The sequence below is a fragment of the Saimiri boliviensis genome, chromosome 17, assembly GCF_048565385.1.
Source record: "Saimiri boliviensis isolate mSaiBol1 chromosome 17, mSaiBol1.pri, whole genome shotgun sequence".
Lineage (NCBI taxonomy): Eukaryota > Metazoa > Chordata > Mammalia > Primates > Cebidae > Saimiri > Saimiri boliviensis.
This window is the reverse complement of record NC_133465.1, coordinates 58,126,677-58,147,803: the sequence shown is the minus strand read 5'-3', so window position 1 is coordinate 58,147,803 and position 21,127 is coordinate 58,126,677. Positions and strand designations below refer to the sequence as shown.

The 21,127-nt window shown below is 40.0% G+C and overlaps 1 protein-coding gene across 1 annotated transcript in view; it reads right to left on the bottom strand.

The window, feature by feature from the left end:
- Positions 1–296: 296 nt before the first annotated feature.
- GNA13 (G protein subunit alpha 13) overlaps positions 297–21,127 on the bottom strand; it is a 46,470-nt gene continuing 25,639 nt past the window's right edge. The window contains exons 3-4 of the mRNA XM_039476884.2: positions 9,790–9,840; positions 297–3,554 (exon numbers count right to left, since the gene is read on the bottom strand). Of these exons, the coding sequence (XP_039332818.1) occupies positions 2,982–3,554; positions 9,790–9,840 (624 nt within the window). The 3' untranslated portion in view covers positions 297–2,981. The remainder of the gene's footprint in view (positions 3,555–9,789; positions 9,841–21,127) is intronic.

The following is a 21,127-nucleotide window of genomic DNA, read 5'->3' as shown; positions in this document are numbered from 1 at the left end:
GCCAGTGCCCTTTCCAGATAATAAAACTAAAATGAAGATTTCAATTTAGTATCTGGCAGACAGCAACAATCCAGGTTATTAAAAATATTAAAGTGGCAGAGGCACACTTTGAATTATTCAGATTTTCAGAAAACATTTGACAAAACCCTTTCTCTATAAAAGTTATAGCCTAAATTTATGTTGTTGTTTTGTAAGGCAACTGTGTATATGATACATTTCTTCAAGGTCAATGAAGACACTTGTGTGATATTTCTTCAGAATTAAATGAGAAGGCATTCAGATTTAAGAACAGAATGTAATACAGGATTAGGCACATTTTATTCCAAATCATAATCATAAAGATTTAGAAAATCAAATACATCAAAGAACTTTAAATTACGTTTTTAGAGACTGGGGTAAGTTGGCATAGTGAAAATTATGAGCACCTTTTCAATTCTGTTCACTAAATTTCATCTCTCTCTTCATAAAGTGGTATTTCAAAAGGATTCAGTTTTCATGATACAGGTATAAGACTCCTTTCAAATGGTTTAAAAATACAACACATTAAAAAAAATGTGGACTAAAGCCTTTAGATTGAACTTAAAGTTCTATTGAATGTCAAAACAAGCCTAAGTTGAATGTAAGTAATTCATTGCCTCAAAATTGATTCTAAAATTTAAAAGAATGTTGATTCTGAGACATCACATGCAGCAGGGAAGAAAATTGCAAATGCCCAAAATAACACGCTATCTATTGGGTGTTTTAACACTTCCTAGTGGTAAGTCAAAATGGGGAAACTTCGTGATTTCTGGTTTGTCAGGCAGTATCTACGGTTCGTATCACAGATCTTAACTATTACTTAAATAACATGAAGTGTCCTCTTTCTATAGGGATCTAGCTTGAGTCCTCATTGGAGTTAAATGTTTTGGCCATTCAATAAAACTATCTGCAAAATGTATGGCTCAATTCTCCACCAAACAGGCGAAATGTTACTGTGCACATTCAGATATTCATTAGCACTGCGATTATGCTAACTTTGTGAATTTAAACAATGTATTCTTTTTGGTAAGAGGCACTAGATGTAGAACTAATCAAACAGGCATGAATGATACCATGAACACCTGCATCACGATGCCGGGCTAGGTGGCATGAAAATGCTGGAAGTTACATGGATATAAGGACAGTAGAAGTTCCAATGGGAGAAAAGTCAGGTATGTCGGCCGGGCATGGTGGCTCACGCCTGTAATCCCAGCACGTTGGGAGGCTGAGGCAGATGGATGGCTTGAGGTCAGGAGTTCAAGACCAGCCTGGCTAACATGGTGAAACCATGCCTCTACTAAAAAACATATGAAAAGTCAGGTATGTCAAGAACAATCCCTGGTTAGTTCACAGAAAAGCCCCACTCTTGTATCAGACAGCAAGACAGAATGACAGCCCCTGACTTGGAAAGACTGGGCGATTCGCAATGACCAGTCCTTCAAAGACCAATAAAATACCTGAGTGCACAGCCAGCTATACAGCAACATGACAGATATCACAGTCTTAAAATTTTCAGGAAAAGAAGAAAAGCTGTCAGACTTTTCTAACTGCCACCAGCCTTGGACTTTTGTTTCTCTGATCTAATTTTAACACTACATACAACCTACAAGATAGTATTTCAGTACTGCAAATCAGCCACTCTGATGAGTTCACTATGAATGCATCTGCAATCACAAAGCTACTTCATGGACACATTTTAATTTGGTAAGCAATGGGGGGAGGTCAATGTAATCATGTTTAGGTGCGAACTAAAAAAAATTACTACTTATCCTTAGAAGCATCCTAAAACATTTAAAATATACCTCAAAAAAGCTGGACTTCCATAAACAATTACACAAATGTATACATACTGTATCTTTTAGAGACACACCAAGAATGAACAGGAATCTCAAATAATGCCTTCTTGAATACTATGACAGAAAAATACTGCCCTTGGTAAGCTCCAAACAAACAATCCCATAAATGCTACAGTCTGTAGTTGATGGGAATGGAGAGGACAGCAAAAGATAGATGCTTGTGATGTTACAACAATGATTCCTTCAGTAAGGACTGGTCTTTACTGCCCAACTGAGACAGGGCTTAAAAGTCAAACACCTAACATTCCGCAACAGGTTGTTTATTTAGAAAGTTCTGCTACCAAGTCACTTGCAGTTTTTAGTTGCTGCTATGGCCACAATGTTTCACCTACAGTACATTAAACTACATAATAATTAAACACGAGAAAGGCAAATTCTACTTCACTCATTACGTTTCACCGAAACACTGTAAATAGCATTTGCTTGTCTTTTGCTCTCCCGCCGTACCACCTGTGAACTCTTCATCAGCATCAGACCGAAGATCCTTATGTAAACTTGAAAACACTAAGAGCATTACCCTCAGAAACACAGACATTTAAAAGCAAAACAGCTGCTGTGTATACAAGCAATTAAAATATGAAGGCTAAACCTTCTATAAATCTACAGAATGCCATTTCTTAGACCAAACTTTCTTCTAACAGCCCTTTCAAAATAGGAGGTCACCATTAAGCTAGGCAGCAAGTGTCACTGCTATGTGTAAGGCAGACAAGATATCTTACTTGTTTTGGAACCCAATATTCCTAACCTCATCCCTACAAGTGAAGACACCTTCTCTACTTGGCACTGCAGGGGAATTCAGTTTGAAAAGCAGAATTTAAAGCTTGAAATATGCCTAGTCTGAGGTCAGGTGGGAAGTTTTAGCTGGACTTGAATAGAGGCCATAGTGAAACGGATCAAAGCCTGCATTACAGCAAATCTTGGCAATGTGTCACTCAACAGCTTTCAGCCACAAACCCAAGACTGCAGAAAAAGTACTAAGATTTTCAAGAAGTTAAACACAGAATCAAGATTGTTCTAATTCTGGTTGTAAACTGCTATTTTAAAAAACAGAACACAGAAAACAATCAAAAACACAAAAAGATATTAAAACAACAAGTCTTTTGTACATCACTGTAGCATAAGCTGCTTGAGGTTGTCATGCAGAATAGTATCCTTCACGTCACGGAAAACAAGGCGGATGTTCTCTGTGTTGATAGCAGTGGTGAAGTGGTGGTACAGGGGCTTCTGCTGCTGGTCCCGGCGTTTATTCCGGAAACATTCCACTAGAAATTTTTGGACGTCTCTTAAGCAGTGGGGATCCCCTTCAAATTCTAGGAAATAGTCCTTGATGCTCACAATTTGCACCTTCTCCTCAAGCAAGTCTGTCTTGTTTAAGAACAGAATTATGGAGACATTGCTGAAAACCCGGTTATTGACGATTGTTTCAAAAATGTTCAGAGACTCTGTAAGGCGATTGGTCAGTCGATCTTCCATAAGCACCTGGTCAAATTCACTTGAGGAAACAAGGAAAAGTATTGATGTCACACTGTCGAAACATTCAAACCAACGTTTCCTTTCTGATCTCTGACCACCTACATCAACCATTTTGAAAGGAACATTTTTTATTTCAAAGTCATACTCATGAATGCCTTTGGTGGGTCTTCTGGCAAGCAGAATATCTTGTTGTGATGGAATATAATCCTGGAAAGGAAATAAATGGTTTTATACTTAACAATTCAGAAGTAATTAGAATTTTCAATGGACTACTAACTGGACTAGTGAATAGATATGCAAACAAAATGATCTTTTAAATTACATTTTCAGATATATTATTCTTATTATAAAATGCCAAGACTGGTCAGACATGGTGGCTCACGCTGAGACAGGAGGACTGCTTGAAGCCAGGGGTCTGAGAGTATCCTGGGAAACACAGTCAAAACCCCATTTCTGCTCCCCGCAAAAAAGCCAAGACACATTAAAATGTTAGCAGGACAGGTTCAAAATGTACTACAAATGGCCGGAATCTACTTGTTTTCATCCCTGCAACACTACTCAAAGTTTAGGCTGAAATCTTATCAACTGTTCTCACCCACCTTCACTGCTATGTATCTACCTGCAATTTTACTCCCCACTATCAGCCACTCTTTGTTCTAGCCAGAGTGATCTTCCTGTCTGCAAATTTACCTTCTTCACGCTGCTCCTTGCTCCTCTATTAAAAGCAATGGGATCTGAATCCAATGCCAATTACAAAGATCACTTCCCGGTTCCAAGTTCTGTCCACCTCTCTCTAACCTATTCTAAATGTTCTTTTACTGTGCTACCCCACTCATGACTTAGAATGTCCATGTTTTCAATGCTGCTATACTATGTGTGTGAAAAACACGGTCTCTACTATAATTAACTATGTTACAGCTTTCTTCCTTATTGACCCCAAAACTCAAACTAGTCACTTACTCTGAGTGTCAGCATCTCTGTGAAATGGAGGTGATTACATTGGCCTGTCTGCCTGAGAGGGAGGGCTGTTGCAAGGATCAAGTGAGCTCTTCTCTGCACTCTTGGTCAGTGAACTACAAGACCCTGAACAAACAGAAGCTGCTGGTCGCACAAGTCACTAGCTACTCTATGATGGCACACTTTCTTATGCAATGCAACTGGTTCTTCCTTCTCAGTGTCGCATTTCTTCCAAAACTACAACACAGTTTTCTGGTAATACATGAACAGGACAGCTAATATAGATCATCAAGGTAAAAATATTTTAAAAATCAAGGCAGAATTTAAAACAATGCTGTTATTCACAATGCTGCATTTTATGCCTTTCTGAATAGTGTAATGATTTTGAAATTTCATTACAAGAATACTCATTGTCTCAAAATGGTATAATAGAAGAATGTGTGTGTGTGTGTGTGTGTGTGTGTGTGTATGTATATATATATACAGGTGCATGCCACCACAAACACACACACACACACACACACACACACGCACACAGTTTTTGAGATGCAGTCTTGCTCTGTTGCCCAGGCTCAAGTGCAGTGGCACAATCTTAGCTCCTGGGTTCAAGCGATTCTCCTGCCTCAGCATCCCGAGTAGCTGGGACTACGGGCATGCACCACCACACCTGGCTAATTTTTTTGTATTTTTAGTAGAGACGGGGTGTTGCCATGCTGGCCAGGCTGGTCTCTGACCTCAAGTGATCCGCCGCTTCGGCTTCCCCAAGTGCTGGGATTACAGGCATGAGCCACTGCACCCAGCTGGAATTAAGAATTTTTAAAAAGTAAGCAGGTTCTTAGTTACTGGCAACCAACAGCTAGTCATTAAATAACTCTAGGACTCAAGTGTTAGCTTTTTCATGTTTTCTTCTAGCTTTTGTTCACACGCATGCCTACTTTACTTATAATCAGCATATGGACACAATATTCAGCCTACCTCTATGTTTTTGCTTAATGTTTTATTGTGAACTGTTCCATATGCTGATGCAGTCATGCCTTATTTTAAAAGACAATAAAATATACCCAATGCATTAACGTGCTATACTTTACGTTAACATTCCCTTACTAGTGGTCATTAAAGTTGTTTCCAATTTTTTGCCATAATTAACAGAAATACTGCAATTAAAATTCTCATGCACGTATTTTTTTTCTTTTGGATTATTTCCAAAGATTAAAATAATCAAGGATAAGATTATGAGGTTAAAGGTTACAAACATTTTAATGACTGTGGATACTTAATGTCCAACTGCTTTCTAGAAGGCAATACCAATTTACAGCATACACCTATGCCAGCCCCTTCAGAAACGCACCAGCACTGAACCTTTAAAAAATATAATTCCAGGGCTGGGCACAGTGGCTCCTACCTGTAATCCCAGTACTTTGGGAGGCAGAGGTACCAGCCTGGCCGATATGGTGAAACCCCATCTCCACTAAAAACACAAAAATTAGCCAGGTGTGGTGGCATGTACCTGTAGTCCCAGCTACTCAGGAGGCTGAAGAATCACTTGAACCCGGGAGGCGGAGACTGCAGTGAGCTGAGACAGTGCCACTGTACTCCAGCCTGGGCAACAGAGCAAGACTCCTTCTCAAAAAAAAAAAAAAAAGAAAAAAGAAAAAGAAAAAAGTAATTTCATAAAAATGAGAAGTTCTCTATCTATTATTGTCTCTATTAAAGCTAACAATCTAGGTAGGAACCTAAAGCTCTAAAGACTGCTTCACATGAAGCACAGAGCTTCAGGTAATTAAGTGTTAAACAGTCTGGCAGAGTAGAGTATGTTGATGAGGACACACACATACTAGCTGTGTGACACTGGGCAGGTCATTTAACCTCTCTGTGTCATAATTTCCTCATTTGTAAAGCAGAGGTAACATTTATAGGGTTGCTGTGACGACTAAATGAGAAAGGTTTAAAAGGCCAGGCATAGTGGCTCATGCCTGTGATCCCAGTATTTTGGGAGGCCGGGGTGAGTGGATCACCTGAGCTCAGGAGTTTGAGACCAGCCTAGGCGACATGGTAAAACCCCATCTCTATAAAAAATACAAAAATTAGCCAGGTGCAGTGGCATCCACCTGTAGTTCCAGCTACTCAGGAGGCTGAGACAGGTGAATCACTTGAGCCTGGAAGGCAGAGGTTGCAGTGAGCTGAGACTGTGCCACTGCACTCCAGCCTGGGTGAGAGAGCAAGACCCTATCACAAAAAAAAAAAAAAAAAAAAAAAAAAAAAAAAGTTTTAGTGAAGTACATAAGAACTGTGTTTGGCACACAGGTGATGTGTCAGCTTTTAAGATGTCTACCATGGTGACCACTGATGGCCAACACTGCCACTGCTGGGGGGCGGGCAATCAAAGAAGGCTAAAACAGCCAGACACACTTCCATTCCAATCTCTCATTCGTAAATGTTCACCAGTTATTTGCACCTGACAGTCTATTCAAAATCCAACACAACAAGCTCAGTAAGAAAACGCATTTTTTTCCCTACTGGCTCCTCTACTCCAGGTCTCCTAGTGCACGCTCCTTTCTATTTCCTGCACCCAGCAGTCCCCGCTTCTTAGTCTCCCTTCCCCATGGCCTCTTCTCTATCATCGGTTTTGTACCAAATCCTGTTGCTCTTTCTTTGAATATTTCTGACATGTTCTCTTTCCTCCTATTCCCACTGCTCCCACTTTCTTCTCATCTCAGGCATGGCTGCCATCTCCTTACTAGTTTTCCGACCTCGGATGTCTCACACCTCAAGTCCGTGTCTAAGCCACTGTATGTTTCTGTAGAATAACCATCCTGCATCAGGACTCCAGAACTCAGTGGGCTGACTGCGCCACCGCACTCCAGCCTGGTGACGGGTCCCTCCCTGCATCAAGTCTAAACTGCTGATGGGCCTCCGGGGCCCTCCTTACACCTTGTTGTTTGGAATTAGCGGGCTCTGCTCGGCATTGTTCCAGCTCACCAGAGTGCCTACCAAAACCTGCAGAAAGCTTCACATCTGAACATCATTACATGTTTGTTCATTTGCACAATAGTGCAGATACGATAAACAATGCCTACTGCCTTCTAAAAGTCTGTTTTCACAAGTCAGAGCTAAAAATTTCGCATACCCTTCTATCAGAGAGATGTGCCTCCTAGAACCAAGCACATCCAGCTGTCTCCCATATCAGTGGGCCACATCATGTCGTTATGTATCTAAAAGCAACCCATCCTTCAGGCAGTTCGGGTTCACTTACTCTTATAGCCTAGCTCCAACTTTTTCAGCCAATATATCTCTCTCCAGTTCATAAACTGATTTATCTTTGTGATCAGTATCATTTCATTGTCCTCTACTTGTTTTACATATGTTAGTTCTGTCTCTCTGAGTAGACTGAGCTCCTTAAATGCAGAGATCAAAGAACAGCTAACGTTGAGCATTTACTATATTCCTTCACCTTCAGGGGTTATTTTTTATGTGACTGTCCCATAACACTGGGAGCTCAGTTCTCTTACTCTGCTATTATGCCCAGTTATGAACGAAAACTACAGTTTAGAGATGACTGACGTCATAAAGAGCCAGTCAGTGATGGAGCTGGGATGGGAAGCTAGGCAGTCTGGCTGCAGAGCCCATGTCCTTGACCTTTGTGCTGTTCCACCTACCGGAGGGGAACAGGGCTCAGCACAGCAGGGTATCGATGGCCTTAGTACTTCAGTAAGAAATAAACCAGCAAGCAGAATTCTGTGACCTGTTCCATATGCACAAAATGACTGACAAAATGCAGTGCTGCTCAGGTGTAGTCTCCCTGCTCCTTTACCACTTCAGGCTGAACACAGCACTTTTTCTTCTTATTCCAGATGTGGCCTCAAAATTGTTCTCAACATAAGATCCTAAGCAGCTACAACAAATTGAATGGAGTTAGCCCAGAGTCATTCATTCAACTATTTGTTGAGTGCTTACTTCGTGCCAGGCATTGTCACTGGGCATCAGGAACCCTCAACTCCTCATAATCCAGAGATGAGGTCCTTGTACTTAAGGAAACAGGTGGGTGAAAACAAAGATAAAATAATTATCAAAGGACATGTGCGACGGAGGAGAAAAGCAGGAGCAGATGCTGCGCGCGGAAACTACTTTGGTGTGTGGTGTGCGCAGGAAGCCCTGCCTGAAAGGTAACCTGAGGGGAGCAGGTCAAGTCAGCACTGTCTGAATTAGAAAACAAGAAATAACTCTTACAAAACTAGTTTATTTGCTAACGTTCCTTTTTACTTGACTTTTTTAAGTTTTACAATCTGGCCAGATGGTAAAATGTTAGTAAAATAGATCTTAATACAAAGTTTCACTGATGTAGACTGAATTAGTAAAAACAAACTATGGAGACTTTCTCAACATGTGGGGTCACCTGTCGAGCAAATAGGCAGGAGAAATATACTGGACTGAAGGCAGACAAATGCAATTCAGAAAAATACAGGGAAAATGTAAAAATCACTCTGCTAGGATAAAAAGGAGGCACCTTTTCACGTGTCCTGGATACATTAGTATGCTATTTTCCTACTTGCAACAGGTTCATTTTGTGCTTTCCTTCAGTTATATTTTTAAAGATGAAAACCTCAAAGTACCCATACGGCCTTATTACAATTTGTAACATAAATTTGCTTTTACATAAGCAGAAAATGTATGAAAGAAAGAAAAGGAAAGGAAGAAAAGAAAAGAATGAAAAGTTTGCCTTATGAGGAGGCAAACAAAGATGCGCTACATTTAGAGAGTAACAAACGACTCTAAGGCAGTGGCTTTCAAAATTTTTCTAAGCAGCAGAAACCTTTCTCCCAGTAAACTCTCCTGTGTACGTCCAAAACAGAGGTCAAACAAGTGGAGCTGCTCTGCCTGCAGCGGGCCCCGCTGGCCACAGCGCCAGCTTAGAGCTGCTGGCTCCAAGGAATAACTACAGGAAAATAATAAACTCTCTTTTCAAGGGCAACTCCTCGTAACTCAACACAAAGGGGCATGAACTCAAAAATGTTGTCTGTCAAAAGATTTGGAAATCAGTCAACCCACTGTGTCCTATTTCTGTTTACAAACAAAAACCCCCAAAGACGCTAAGGTATAATAGATAATGTGCAATATCATTTTCGAACATAAACTTCTTTTTTAAACAGTTTTATTTTCAAGAAATAGCAGATAAAACGTTCCTCAAGAAAATGGTGACGATCTGGACAGTTAGAGGGAGAAAAAAAGAAGTGCCATGATTAAACAATAAAAATATTATTTTCATTTTGAAAAAATAAAAATCATTCAATATTTTTAGCTACCAATCACTCTAAATAAAGCAAGAAAGAATCAGAATGACACCACTAAAAAAAAGGAAAAGAAAAGAAAAAGAAAGAAAGAAAGAAGCCAATAGCTTAATACATAATTTTTCTCAATTTCCTAACGTTGGTATCCTGACTTCTGCTTTCAAATGGCACTAAACATAAACATCAGTTTAAACACTTACTGGTTCTCCAAGTTTATCCAAGTTATCCAGGAAATATTTTACAGATTCACCCTAAAAACAAGGAGAAAGCAAATAGTTATTAGGGCTTAGAAACAGAAGATCTTGTTACAACAGTCTGTATTATACTGTCTGGTTGTACACTTAACCCAAACTTTGTACACTTAACCTAAACTTTATTTAGTCACCAATTTCAGAGAGCTAACCTTCCTAAAAACATGTAAAATGTCTGCTCTGTCACAGAATGCTACATCTGCAAAGGCAGGTTGAGTTCACAAATGCTGTAATCAGTATCCCAAGTGCTCATCTATTTGGACAGAATTACATGCGTGCTTTTGCTGTAACTACGCATCCATAGCAAAGACGTAATTAGAAGATGAAAACTGTTTTTGAGATAAAACATATATCTACAACTAAAATTTAATTGACAGTCTTTTTGCCTACATTTTCTAGCTTGAGTTCATAGTGATGGTAGTTATCTTCAGAGACAAACCAAACCAGAGATGAGGTGAGACTACTGTACAAAATCCTCCAGTAACAGGCATGAACCTGGACAGACGTGCCTTGCTCAGCAAGATCCTGGACAGTGCCGCAGGCTTCACATCTCCAATAGGTCCTTTTCCAAGTGGCTTATCCTTTCTGAGCCCAGATTTCTCTACTAAACCTCCAAGCAATTTCAGACATCTAAACTGTATGAGACTACATTCCTAAGGTGAAAACGCTTGGCCAGAGGACACACAGAAGAGCAGAACTATTTTGGGAAAGAAGGGCTCTGTGTCTGAGTCTCCCAGTCCTCACTCCCTGCATTTCACTTTCCCTCGGGATTCCACAGCTGCAGCACTGCCCCTGCCTGAAGCTTCTTTCAAGTGTTCCTGAAAGCAGCACCTCATTTAGTATACATGGGAATCACATGAAGATCTCCTTACACTGCAGGCTCCGGTTTCGTAGGTCTGGGTGGGACCCCAGTCTCTGCAATTCAGGGAGTGCCTGGGACCACACTTTGAGACACAAAGCTTGAAAAAAGCAGTTCTGTAATTTTTTGGTCTCAAGATCCCTTTATATGTCTTAAGATTCTTGAGGATCCCACCATATGATCCAGCAATTGCACTGCTAGGTATATGCCCGAAAAGAAAGGAAATCCGTACATCAAGGAGAGAGATATCTGCACTCCTATGTTTACTGTAGCGCTATTCGCAACAGCCAAGATTTGGAAGCAATCCAACTGTCCATCCAAAGATGAATGGATAAAGAAAATGTGGTACATATACACAATGGAGTACTATACAGCTATAAAAAAAGAGATTCGATAATTTGCAACAACAGGCATGGAACTGTAGGTCATTATGTTAAGTGACATAAAAACAGGCATGGAAATATTGCATGTTCTCACTTATTTGTGGGAGCTAAAAATCAAAACAATTGGGCCGAGTGCGGTGGCTCATGCCTGTTAATCCCAGCATTTTGGGAGGCCAAGGTGGGTGGATCACGTGAGCTCAAGAGTTAGAGAGTAGAAGGATGGTTACAAAAGGGTGAGAAGGGCAGCAGAGGTTAGGGTGGCAGGAGGTGGGGGCGGCTAATAGGCACAAAAGATAGTTAAAGTAAATGAATATGGCCCAGTATTTGATAGCACCAGAGGGTGACTATAGTCACTAATAATTTCAGTGTACATTTAGAAATAACTAAAAGAGTATAACTGGATTGTCTTTAACACAAAAGATAAATGCTTGAAAGGACAGATATCCTATGTTCCATGTTGTGATTATTATGTGTTGCAAGCCTATATCAAAACAGCTTATGTGTGCCAGAAATATATGAATCTATTATGTACCCACAAAAATTAAAAACGGAAAAATTTTTTCTTAAATGGAGGACATGAAAACAAATGATGATGGACTCAGTAAGCTCAACAGCTTCTGATCACTTCTTTTTATCGTGTTTTGGGTCCTCACTCAAATTTTATACAAAGCTCACTACTAGACAACTGGTACTACTCTTTCTTACCTAACTCTCCTCTTACCTTACAAAAGTGTCTGGCAGACGAAATATGCACTACTGGGAGAAAGTTACTCTTCAATATTTTTTTCCTAAAAATTTCAGAAGTGATCAAAGTCTTCTCTCTTTTTTTTTTTTTTAGATGGAGTCTCACACTGTCGCTTGGACTGGGGTGCAGTGGTGCAACCTCCGCCTCCTGAGTAGCTGGGACTACAAGTGCGCACCACCATGCCCAGCTAACTTTTTGTATTTTTAGTAGAGACAGAGTTTCACCATGTTGGCCAGGCTGGTATCGAACTCCTGACCTCATGATCTGCCCGCCTCAGCTTCCCAAAGTACTGGGATTACAGTGGTGAGCCATCGCGCCTTCCCAGTCTTCTTGTTTTCTATTAGTGTTAAGGAAAAGATGTGAATTTCAGCCCTTTTTCTAACAAGGAGTGATCTGGCCAAGTCTCTAAACTCTTCCAGGCCTCGATTTCCCCCAGAGTTACATGAAGAAGTTCAGTGGTTCAATGGATAGCCAACCACCCAAGTTCTGACCTATACAACAGTTTTAGTTAGTTCAAGTGATTTAAAGTTAAGTTCTTCCCTCCTCATATGCCATATGTCTATTAATCCTAAATCTGTTTTTGTTGTGATTCATTCAAGTTGTGCTGTTTCCACGTTTCTGGCTAATAAGTAAAGGATTTAATATACTGGGCAAAAACATTATGGGTTTAAGGTTCACTTTTTGTTGGTTATAACTTGAGACTCTCATAACTTTTCCCAGTTCATTTTACGTTACTAAGGAGGATTTTTTTTTTTTTTTTTTTGAGACAGGTCTTACTCTGTCGCCCAGGCTGGAGTGCAGTGAAGTGATCTCAGCTCACACAATCTCCGCCTCTAGGGTTCAAGAGATTCTCCAGCCTCAGCCTCTGGAATAGCTGGGATTACAGGTGCGCTCTACCACGCCTGGCTAATTTTTGTATTTTTAGTAGAGATGGGGTTTCACCATGTTGGCCAGGTGGGTCTTGAACTCCGGACTTCAGGCAATCCACCCACCTTGGCCTCCCAAACTGCTGGGATTACAGGTGTGAGTCACCACGCCTGGCCTGGGAATTTTATTTTTTTTGAGATGGAGTCTCAACTCTGTCCCCCAGGCTGGAACACAGTGGTGCAATCTTGGCTCATTGCAACCTCCTTCTCCCAGGTTCCAGTGATTCTTCTGCCTCAGCCGCCTGTGTAGCTCAGACTACAGGTGCATGCCACCACACCCAGTTAATTTTTTTTATTTTTAGTAGAGACAGGTTTTACTGTGTTAGCCAGGACTGTATCAATCTCCTGACCTTGTGATCCGCCTGCCTTAACCTCTCAAAGGGAATTTTTAAAATAAAATTTAAAGAAAATTCATTTCACAGTTAATACTTTTAAAACTTAAGATGTTTTATTCAGCCCTTAGATCTTTTTTTTTTTTTTCTATTTCTTTAGTCCTTGTAGGTATTTCAGCTCCATTTAAATGGTATAGCAGCCAGTAGACTTGGATTTTAGCCATAAGACAGGATTTATTATTATCATTGTTTTTATTATTATTTAAGATGGAGTCTCATTCTGTCGCCAGGTCGGAGTGCAGTGGTGCAATCTAGGCTCACTGCAACCTCTGCCTCCCAAGTCCAAGCAATTCTCCCGCCTCAGCCTCTGGAGTAGCTGGGACTACAGGCGCATAACATCATGCCCAGCTACTTTCTGTATTTTTAGTAGAGACAGGATTTCACCATGTTGGCCAGGATGGTCTTGATCTCTTGACCTCATGATCTGTCTGAGCATTAAAAGTCTATGAGGTTACATGAACTATATTTCATATGAGTTTTACAAAGTGGTGTCCAAGCTGAGAATGGCCTCTATGCTGCCCCCACTTCATAAGAGTAATCTGTTATAAACATTCTTTGATTGTAAAGACAAAATGGATCAGGAGTCCTCAGTTTAAAGGTAACAGAAAAGCTAAGAGCCCAAGTTAGAAAATAATTTCTAATAAACAAATTCATAGTCACAGAGAGACTTAGCAGTTTATCTACCCAGTTACTGAACAAGTGACATTTTTATATTCAATGCTCTCTTCTGCACAACTAAAAGATACAAAGGAAAGGATTTAGAATGCACTTCTTTAAAAGGATATGGAATTTAAGCTGGAGAGCCAAAGAATACACAGTAAGAACTGAGCTGCTGTTTTAGAACATACTCAAGAATACCAGTGGCTTTATGTCAGTTAGAAAAGGGCAACTCTGCTTATAGAAAATAAGTAAAGAGTAGGGTTTTTTAACTTGGTCTAATCTGTGCCTGAAGAATATAACACAATATAGATTTTTTAATAAAAAGGTAAACATATTCTAGAAAGCAATTTGGCAATACGTATTAAGATCTTTCAAATGATCCTCAACACAGTACCACAGAAAAAGTATACACAACTACAACAGTGCTAGTGAATTACCATTATGGCAAAAGGAAGAGCTGGTTGAGAACACATGGATTGCTCCCTGTATTTATCTAGATTCTGGCCAGGAGTCTGTCCACAAACTACAGCCAGAAGGCCAAATCCAGCCCACTGCCTGTTTTTGTAGGGCTCATTTTTAACTGGTTAGGGAAAAAAATTAAAAAAGACTATTTCATGGCAGTAAAAATGATATGAAATTCAAACTCCAATATCCATAAAGAAAAATGTATTGGAACACAGCCATACTTGCTTGTTTGCATGTTATCTATGGGAATTTCAGGCTAAAACAGCAGAGGTGAGGAGTGGAGACTGATCATGACCACTGCTTGGTGCACCACAAACTGCCGTGACAGTTATAACCTGAAAATGTTGCAAGGGTCACCAATATTGCCATACCATGACAATAAGAAAAAAAAAAACTAGTAAATACACATCCATCCAAATAAAAAGAAGGCCCTCAATATCACATTTTGAAGGTACAGTGGGATGTAAATAATTCTGCTATCAAATTCCATGGTAAAGTATTGTTTATTATGCAATAACACTACAGCTATGCTAAAAGAAGGCCATGTATGCCAACATTTACAGACTAAGCTTTCTTCAGTCTTCCTGCCCACAGAAAAGCAACAGTCATAAAACAAAAACATGCAAAATTTTAAAATGGAATAGCTTATCGATGCAGAATTTCTTCACTAAAACAAAAAATGAAATGAGACTGCAACCAAAGTGTTTTCAAAGTAAGTTTTTGTTAGACAAGCAAGGAATGACATTTGCCAAGTGAGTTAATAGCTCATGTATGATTGTAACAGCTGAAGAAATATGGCCAGAGAAAATAAACTTGTTTAGGACTCTGAGCCTTTCAGTGAGAGCAGTTGCTCAGAGTTGAGGACACTGGGAACAACCAACCATCAACTGTCAATTAAGAAACAAGGCAAATTATTTCAGTGGCTTTCCTTGGCTCTTGCTGAGTTTATTACCACAGTGCTCAGTTGATGTTTACTTGGGGAATTGATGCCAAGCTTGAAGTGACTGAAGAACCAACCAGTATGAACAGTCCATGTGGAAAAGCTACATGTGAGAATTATTTTCAGAGAAGTTGAGAAAACACTAAACAAGTACAACCTAAACTGGAATATGCGAGGGTGTGTTACCACTGACGGTGGTAAAAACGTGCACGGAATAGAAAAGAGGTCAAACATACACAACCTGCCTGTGTAAGGGTTACTCACCGCATTCCTCATGAACATGTACCTTGTGGGAAACACATGAATCTATCGGGTGTTCCTGAAAGAGTGTCAATGATGTAACATGCTCATGTGTACCTGACCATCATCAGGTCATGAATTTTTATCAAAAATAGAAAGTGAAAATTCTGACACAGTATGATGTCTTAGCAGTGCTGAAGTTTTACCGACATTTTTCTGAGCCAGGGATGGAAATGATTTCTTTTCCTAAACAAGAACTACCCTTAACCACTACTGTTGCACGCTGAATGGTTTCGAAAATTAGCCGTAGGGCAGACTTGATTGACTTCTGAATAAATTCAACCTAAAATTACAAGGCAAAACCCAGAATTTTTGGTGAAACTTACACTCTGGTAAAGTCATTTCGACAGCATTATTTTAATCAAAAGTGTCAAACTGCTTTATATATTTCCTTTGCTGTCAAAAGTTAAAACAGGTGAGACCTCCATTCCCACACAAATTTCCAGTGGACATATTTCTAAACTCTAATTACAGTTCCAACAGCATCTTTCAGACCCCTATGGAAGCACAAAGGAAATTTCCATTATTTCAAAATCTATTTACCTATGCAAATGAAGAGCTTCCACCTAATCTTCAAGTGGTTGATCTGCAATGTAATGACATGCTAAGAGGCAAACACTGAGAAGAATCTAACATAATTCTTTTTTTTTTTTTTTTTGAGACAGAGTTTCTCTCTCTCACCAGGCGCCAGGCTGGAGTGCAGTGGTGCAATCTCGGCTCACTGCAACTTCCACCTCCTGGGTTCAAGCAATGCTCCTGCCTCAGCCTCCCAAGTAGCTGAGACTACAGGTGCACACCACCATGCCTAGCTAATTTTTGTATTTTTCAGTCGAGATGGGGTTTCACCATGTTGACCAGGATGGTCTCGCTATCTTGACCTCGTGATCCGCCTGCCTTGGCCTTCCAAAGTGCTGGGATTACAGGTGTGAACCACTGCACCCGGCCTTTTTTTTTTTTTTAAAAAGGTTCTTTTATTTATTTATTTATTTTGAGATGGAATCTCGCTCTGTTACCCAGGCTGGAGTGCAGTGGCTTGATCTTGGCTCTGTTTCCCAGTTTCAAGTGATTCTCCTGCTTCAGCCTCCCAAGTAGCTGGGACTACAGGTGCCCGACACTACACCTGGCTAAACTTCGTATTTTTAGTAGCGATGGGGTGTCACCATGTTGGCCTGGCTGGTCTCGAACTTCTAGCCTCAGGGATTCCACCCGCCTCGGCCTCCCAAAGTGTTGGGATTACAGGCGTGAGCCACAGAATTCTATAAGCATCTCTCAAGTAATGACTATCTGCTCAATAAAAATCATATGCTATGACTGGGCACCGTGGCTCATATCTGTAATCCCAGCTCTTTGAGAGGAGGCCAAGGTGCGAGAATTGTTTGAGCCCAGGAGTTTGAAACCCACCCAGGCAACACACTGAGACCTCATCTCTACAAAAAGTTAAGAAAATTAGCTGGGTATGGTGGCATGTGCCACCACAGTCTCAGCTACTAGGGAGGCTGAGGTAGGAGGATCACCTGAGCCCAGGGAATTGAGGCTGCAATGAGCTGTGATCATTCCACTGCACTCCAGCCTGGGTGATAGAGCAAGACCTTCTTTCAAAAAAAAAAAAAAAAAAAAAAAAAAAAGTACACTTATTTGGTAGTATTTGTGTGAAAAGGTATTTTCAAGGATGAAATGTGTAAAATCTCATTATAGATGGGAATTAATGGAGGAACAAATGTAACTGATTTTGACCAAAAAAAAACACTAAAATGTTGAATTCCAATAAGCAAAATGTAACCCCTGCAAAAAACCCAATTTTTTCCTCATTTGTAGCAACAAAAACTTGTACACAAGTTTATGATATTTTTAATTTCATCAATAAAAATCCTGTGGAAATTTGTGTTCTCTCTTTTTTTTTTTTTTCTTTTTGAGACGGAGTTTCGCTCTTGTTACCCAGGCTGGAGTGCAATGGCGCGATCTCGGCTCACCGCAACCTCTGCCTCCTGGGTTCAGGCAATTCTCCTGCCTCAGCCTCCTGAGTAGCTGGGATTACAGGCACGCGCCACCATGCCCAGCTAATTTTTTGTATTTTTAATAGAGACGGGGTTTCACCATGTTGACCAGGTTGGTCTCGATCTGTTGACCTCGTGATCCACCCGCCTCGGCCTCCCAAAGTGCTGGGATTACAGGCTTGAGCCACCGCGCCCGGCCCTCTCTTCTTATATAAATACATACCTACATAATGTCCTTGATTTCCTCTCTCGGCATGCAATGAATAAAGTATTACACTATCTGACCCTTTACACAGTTTTCTGACTGCTATTTCTAGACCAGTGATTCTTAATCCTGGTAGTAGATCAGAATCCCCTAATGTGCTTATTAAAAATACAGATTCCCAGGTCTGCAAACAAATCCACCCAATCAAAATCTTAGCAAGCTCCAAAAGAGGTGATTCTGATGTAGCCAGCCCTAGCATTACTTCAAATCTGGATATATACTTTATTCAAAGCTGGATTCTATAATTAATTTCACCTTTTAGGATCAATTACACAAAATCTGTTTTTAGAGTCTTCTAAAAATGCCAAAGTATTAGGTAGATAAGAAATGTAATTTAGTTTTATCTTACTGTAAAAGCGGGTTTTGTTTTGTTTTTTTGAGACAGGGTCTCACTCTGGTTGTCCAGGTTGAAGTACAGTGGCACAATCTCTGCTCAATGTAACCTCAACCTCCCGGGCTCAGGTGATTCTGCCACCTCAGCCTCCAGCGTAGCTAGGATTACAGGCAAGCACTACCATGCCTGGCTAGTCGTTTGTAATTTTAGTAGAGACAAGATTTCACTATGTTGCCCGGGCTGGTCTCAAACTCCTGGACTTGGGCACTGGATCGGCCTCCCGGAGTGCTGGGATTACAGGCATGAGCCACCACACCCAGCTATGGAAGTGGATTTCAAGCAGTATTTGCATTCCTCATAATTCACCAAGTCTCACAATAAAAACATCAGGCCTTCCTTTGGGATATCTGAATCATAAACAATAAAATTAAGTCTACATATAGCTTCCTCTTTTAAAAAAAACTTATTTGACAACTCTGACAAACTTTATTTCCTACTTTATGACGGTTCTAACTGCCTACCTCTCTATACCGCTAGAGTCTATTTTCAAATGTTCACCATAGTCAACAGCTTTCAAGCTAACTCAGATTTTGTGGTTAAAAATTAATGAACCTGATACTCCAGATGTAACATTACTGTTAACCTGATAAAAAGTACGAATGAGAAAAGTTACAAGTGCTAATTATGTTTTAGCAATAGGACCCTAAGGAACTTGAAACCTCAATTAAACTTACAAAATTAATTTCCTTCTTATATAATAGATACCTAAACACTGCGTGGTAGGTAAACAAGCAGTTAAAAATGCTTAATAAGGAACACTCCCTGGCCAGGTTCAGTGGATCAGTGCCTATAATCCCAGCACTTTGTGAGGCTAAAGTGGGAGGATCACCTGAGCCCAAGAGTTCGAGACCTAGCCTAGGTTACATAGAGAGATCCTGTCTCTACAAAAAAAATAAAATTAGTCAGGTGTGGTGGTGCATGCCTGTGGTCCCAGCTATCTGAGAGGCTGAGGTTGGAGGATCACTTGAGCCTAGGAGTTAACACTGCAGTGAGCCATGGCTAAAAAGCAGCTCTCCATCTTTTTATGTGGTGAACATGTTAAAAAAACAAACAAACAAAAAAAACTGCACTATGAGATGAAATCAGCAGATAAAACACAACAAATAAAAATTCTACGTAATGTTTAAGGTTTTAATTTTCAGAGTTAAAATGAGAGGCCTACTCTGCCAAATATAATTGATTTTATATATTTGTGTTTTTTTTTTTTTTTTTTTTTTTTTTTTTAAATGGAGTTTCGCTCTTGCTACCCAGGCTGGAGTGCCATGGCGCTATCTCTGCTCACCGTAACCTCCGCCTCCTGGGTTCAGGCAATTCTCCTGCCTCAGCCTCCTGAGTAGCTGGGATTACAGGCACACGCCACCATGCCCAGCTACTTTTTTGTGTTTTTAGTAGACACGGGGTTTCACAATGTTGGCCAGGATGGTCTCGATCTCTTGACCTCGTGATCCACCCGCCTCGGCCTCCCAAAGTGCTGGGATTATAGGCTTGAGCCACCGCGCCCGGCCGATTTTATATATTTGTTAATCATCACTAAAAGTCCAAAAACTATACCATTTTCTATATTTTATACTCCCAAAATAAGACCAAATCACTACTCTCCGCCAAAATAAAAAAACCCATAAAATAAAAATAATGTCCAACTCTTAAAAACAAAAATCACATCCAACCCTTAAACCTCAAATCCTTCAAATCAAGACTACACTATCCCTCTGAGTCAGGTCTACAAATACAATGTATCACTTTATCATCTGATCCCCAAAGGGAATGATGATCTATAAACAGTTATCAGTATCAGGAAGCGATGACAAGAAAACACTCTACAGCTTAGATGAGAGACCTTCCATTAAAAAACAAAAACAAAACAGTATTCATTTTCACAAATCATAAGCCAAGTTTATATAGGCTGTAAAATAAAGCCATTTCCAGAATAAATATAATTAAAGAAATAACTTTTTACCAAATGAAATCTAACACTAAAGAATTACAAATTCATTAAAAAATATGAAGCAGAAGGGGTTTATTAAAATACAGAAATCCTAGATCATTCAAGATCTAATACAGTATGAAACCCCTTTTAAGAAAATTGCATAGAAAATGAGATTATAAGGACACTCATCAAAATGTAATAGTGGTTATAAAGATACATACATGAACCTTTTCTCAGCATGTTCTTAAGGCTCACTACTTTCTGGAGCAGAAGGAAAGAAACTATTTTATAAAAATCTAGTTTACTGACTTTCTAAGCATTTTTCTACAATTCTGATCTTAACACCTTTATATCCTTTCTCTTGCCTCAGAAATCCAAAGTGCACCTGTCTTTCTCAAATCATCCAGATCTATTTACATAGTAAAGCCAAATTCCCACTTCACAACCCTCCCCCAGCCCTCCCCCCACCACCGCCTTTTTTTTAAGAGAGAGGTTTTGGCTATATTGCCCACACTGGTCTCAAACTCCTGGGTTCAAGCAATTCTCCTGCCTCAGCCTTCCAAGTAGCTGGGACTACAGGTGTACCACCACATCCAGCCATTAGGGGCCCTTTAAAAATCTAAGAAAATCTTTTGCTTGAGTTTCCATAGCCGTTTTATCAGTACCTCTTACGGCATGAGTCACTTTCTTCCTCATATGCGATCATCTGTGTACTTGTTTTATTTCCTTTTCTACAATGCACTGTCCCTGAGGACAGTTTTTGTATTATTAGTCATTGTATCCCTCCTACTATTTTCATATAGTGTTACACATTATATATGTTTGAAAAAAATGAGTATCATAGAATTGGACTCTCTTTAAAACTAGAACCACTGACATGCTAACTTCTTTACAACAAAAGGCTTTCCTAAGAATGAAGGAAGAGGCAAAAACAAAAACAAATATTCAAAACTTTTATCAGTTAAGAAAACAAGGCTGGGTGTGGTGGCTTAGGCCTGTAATCTCAGCACTTTGGGAGGCCAAGGCAGGCAGGTCAC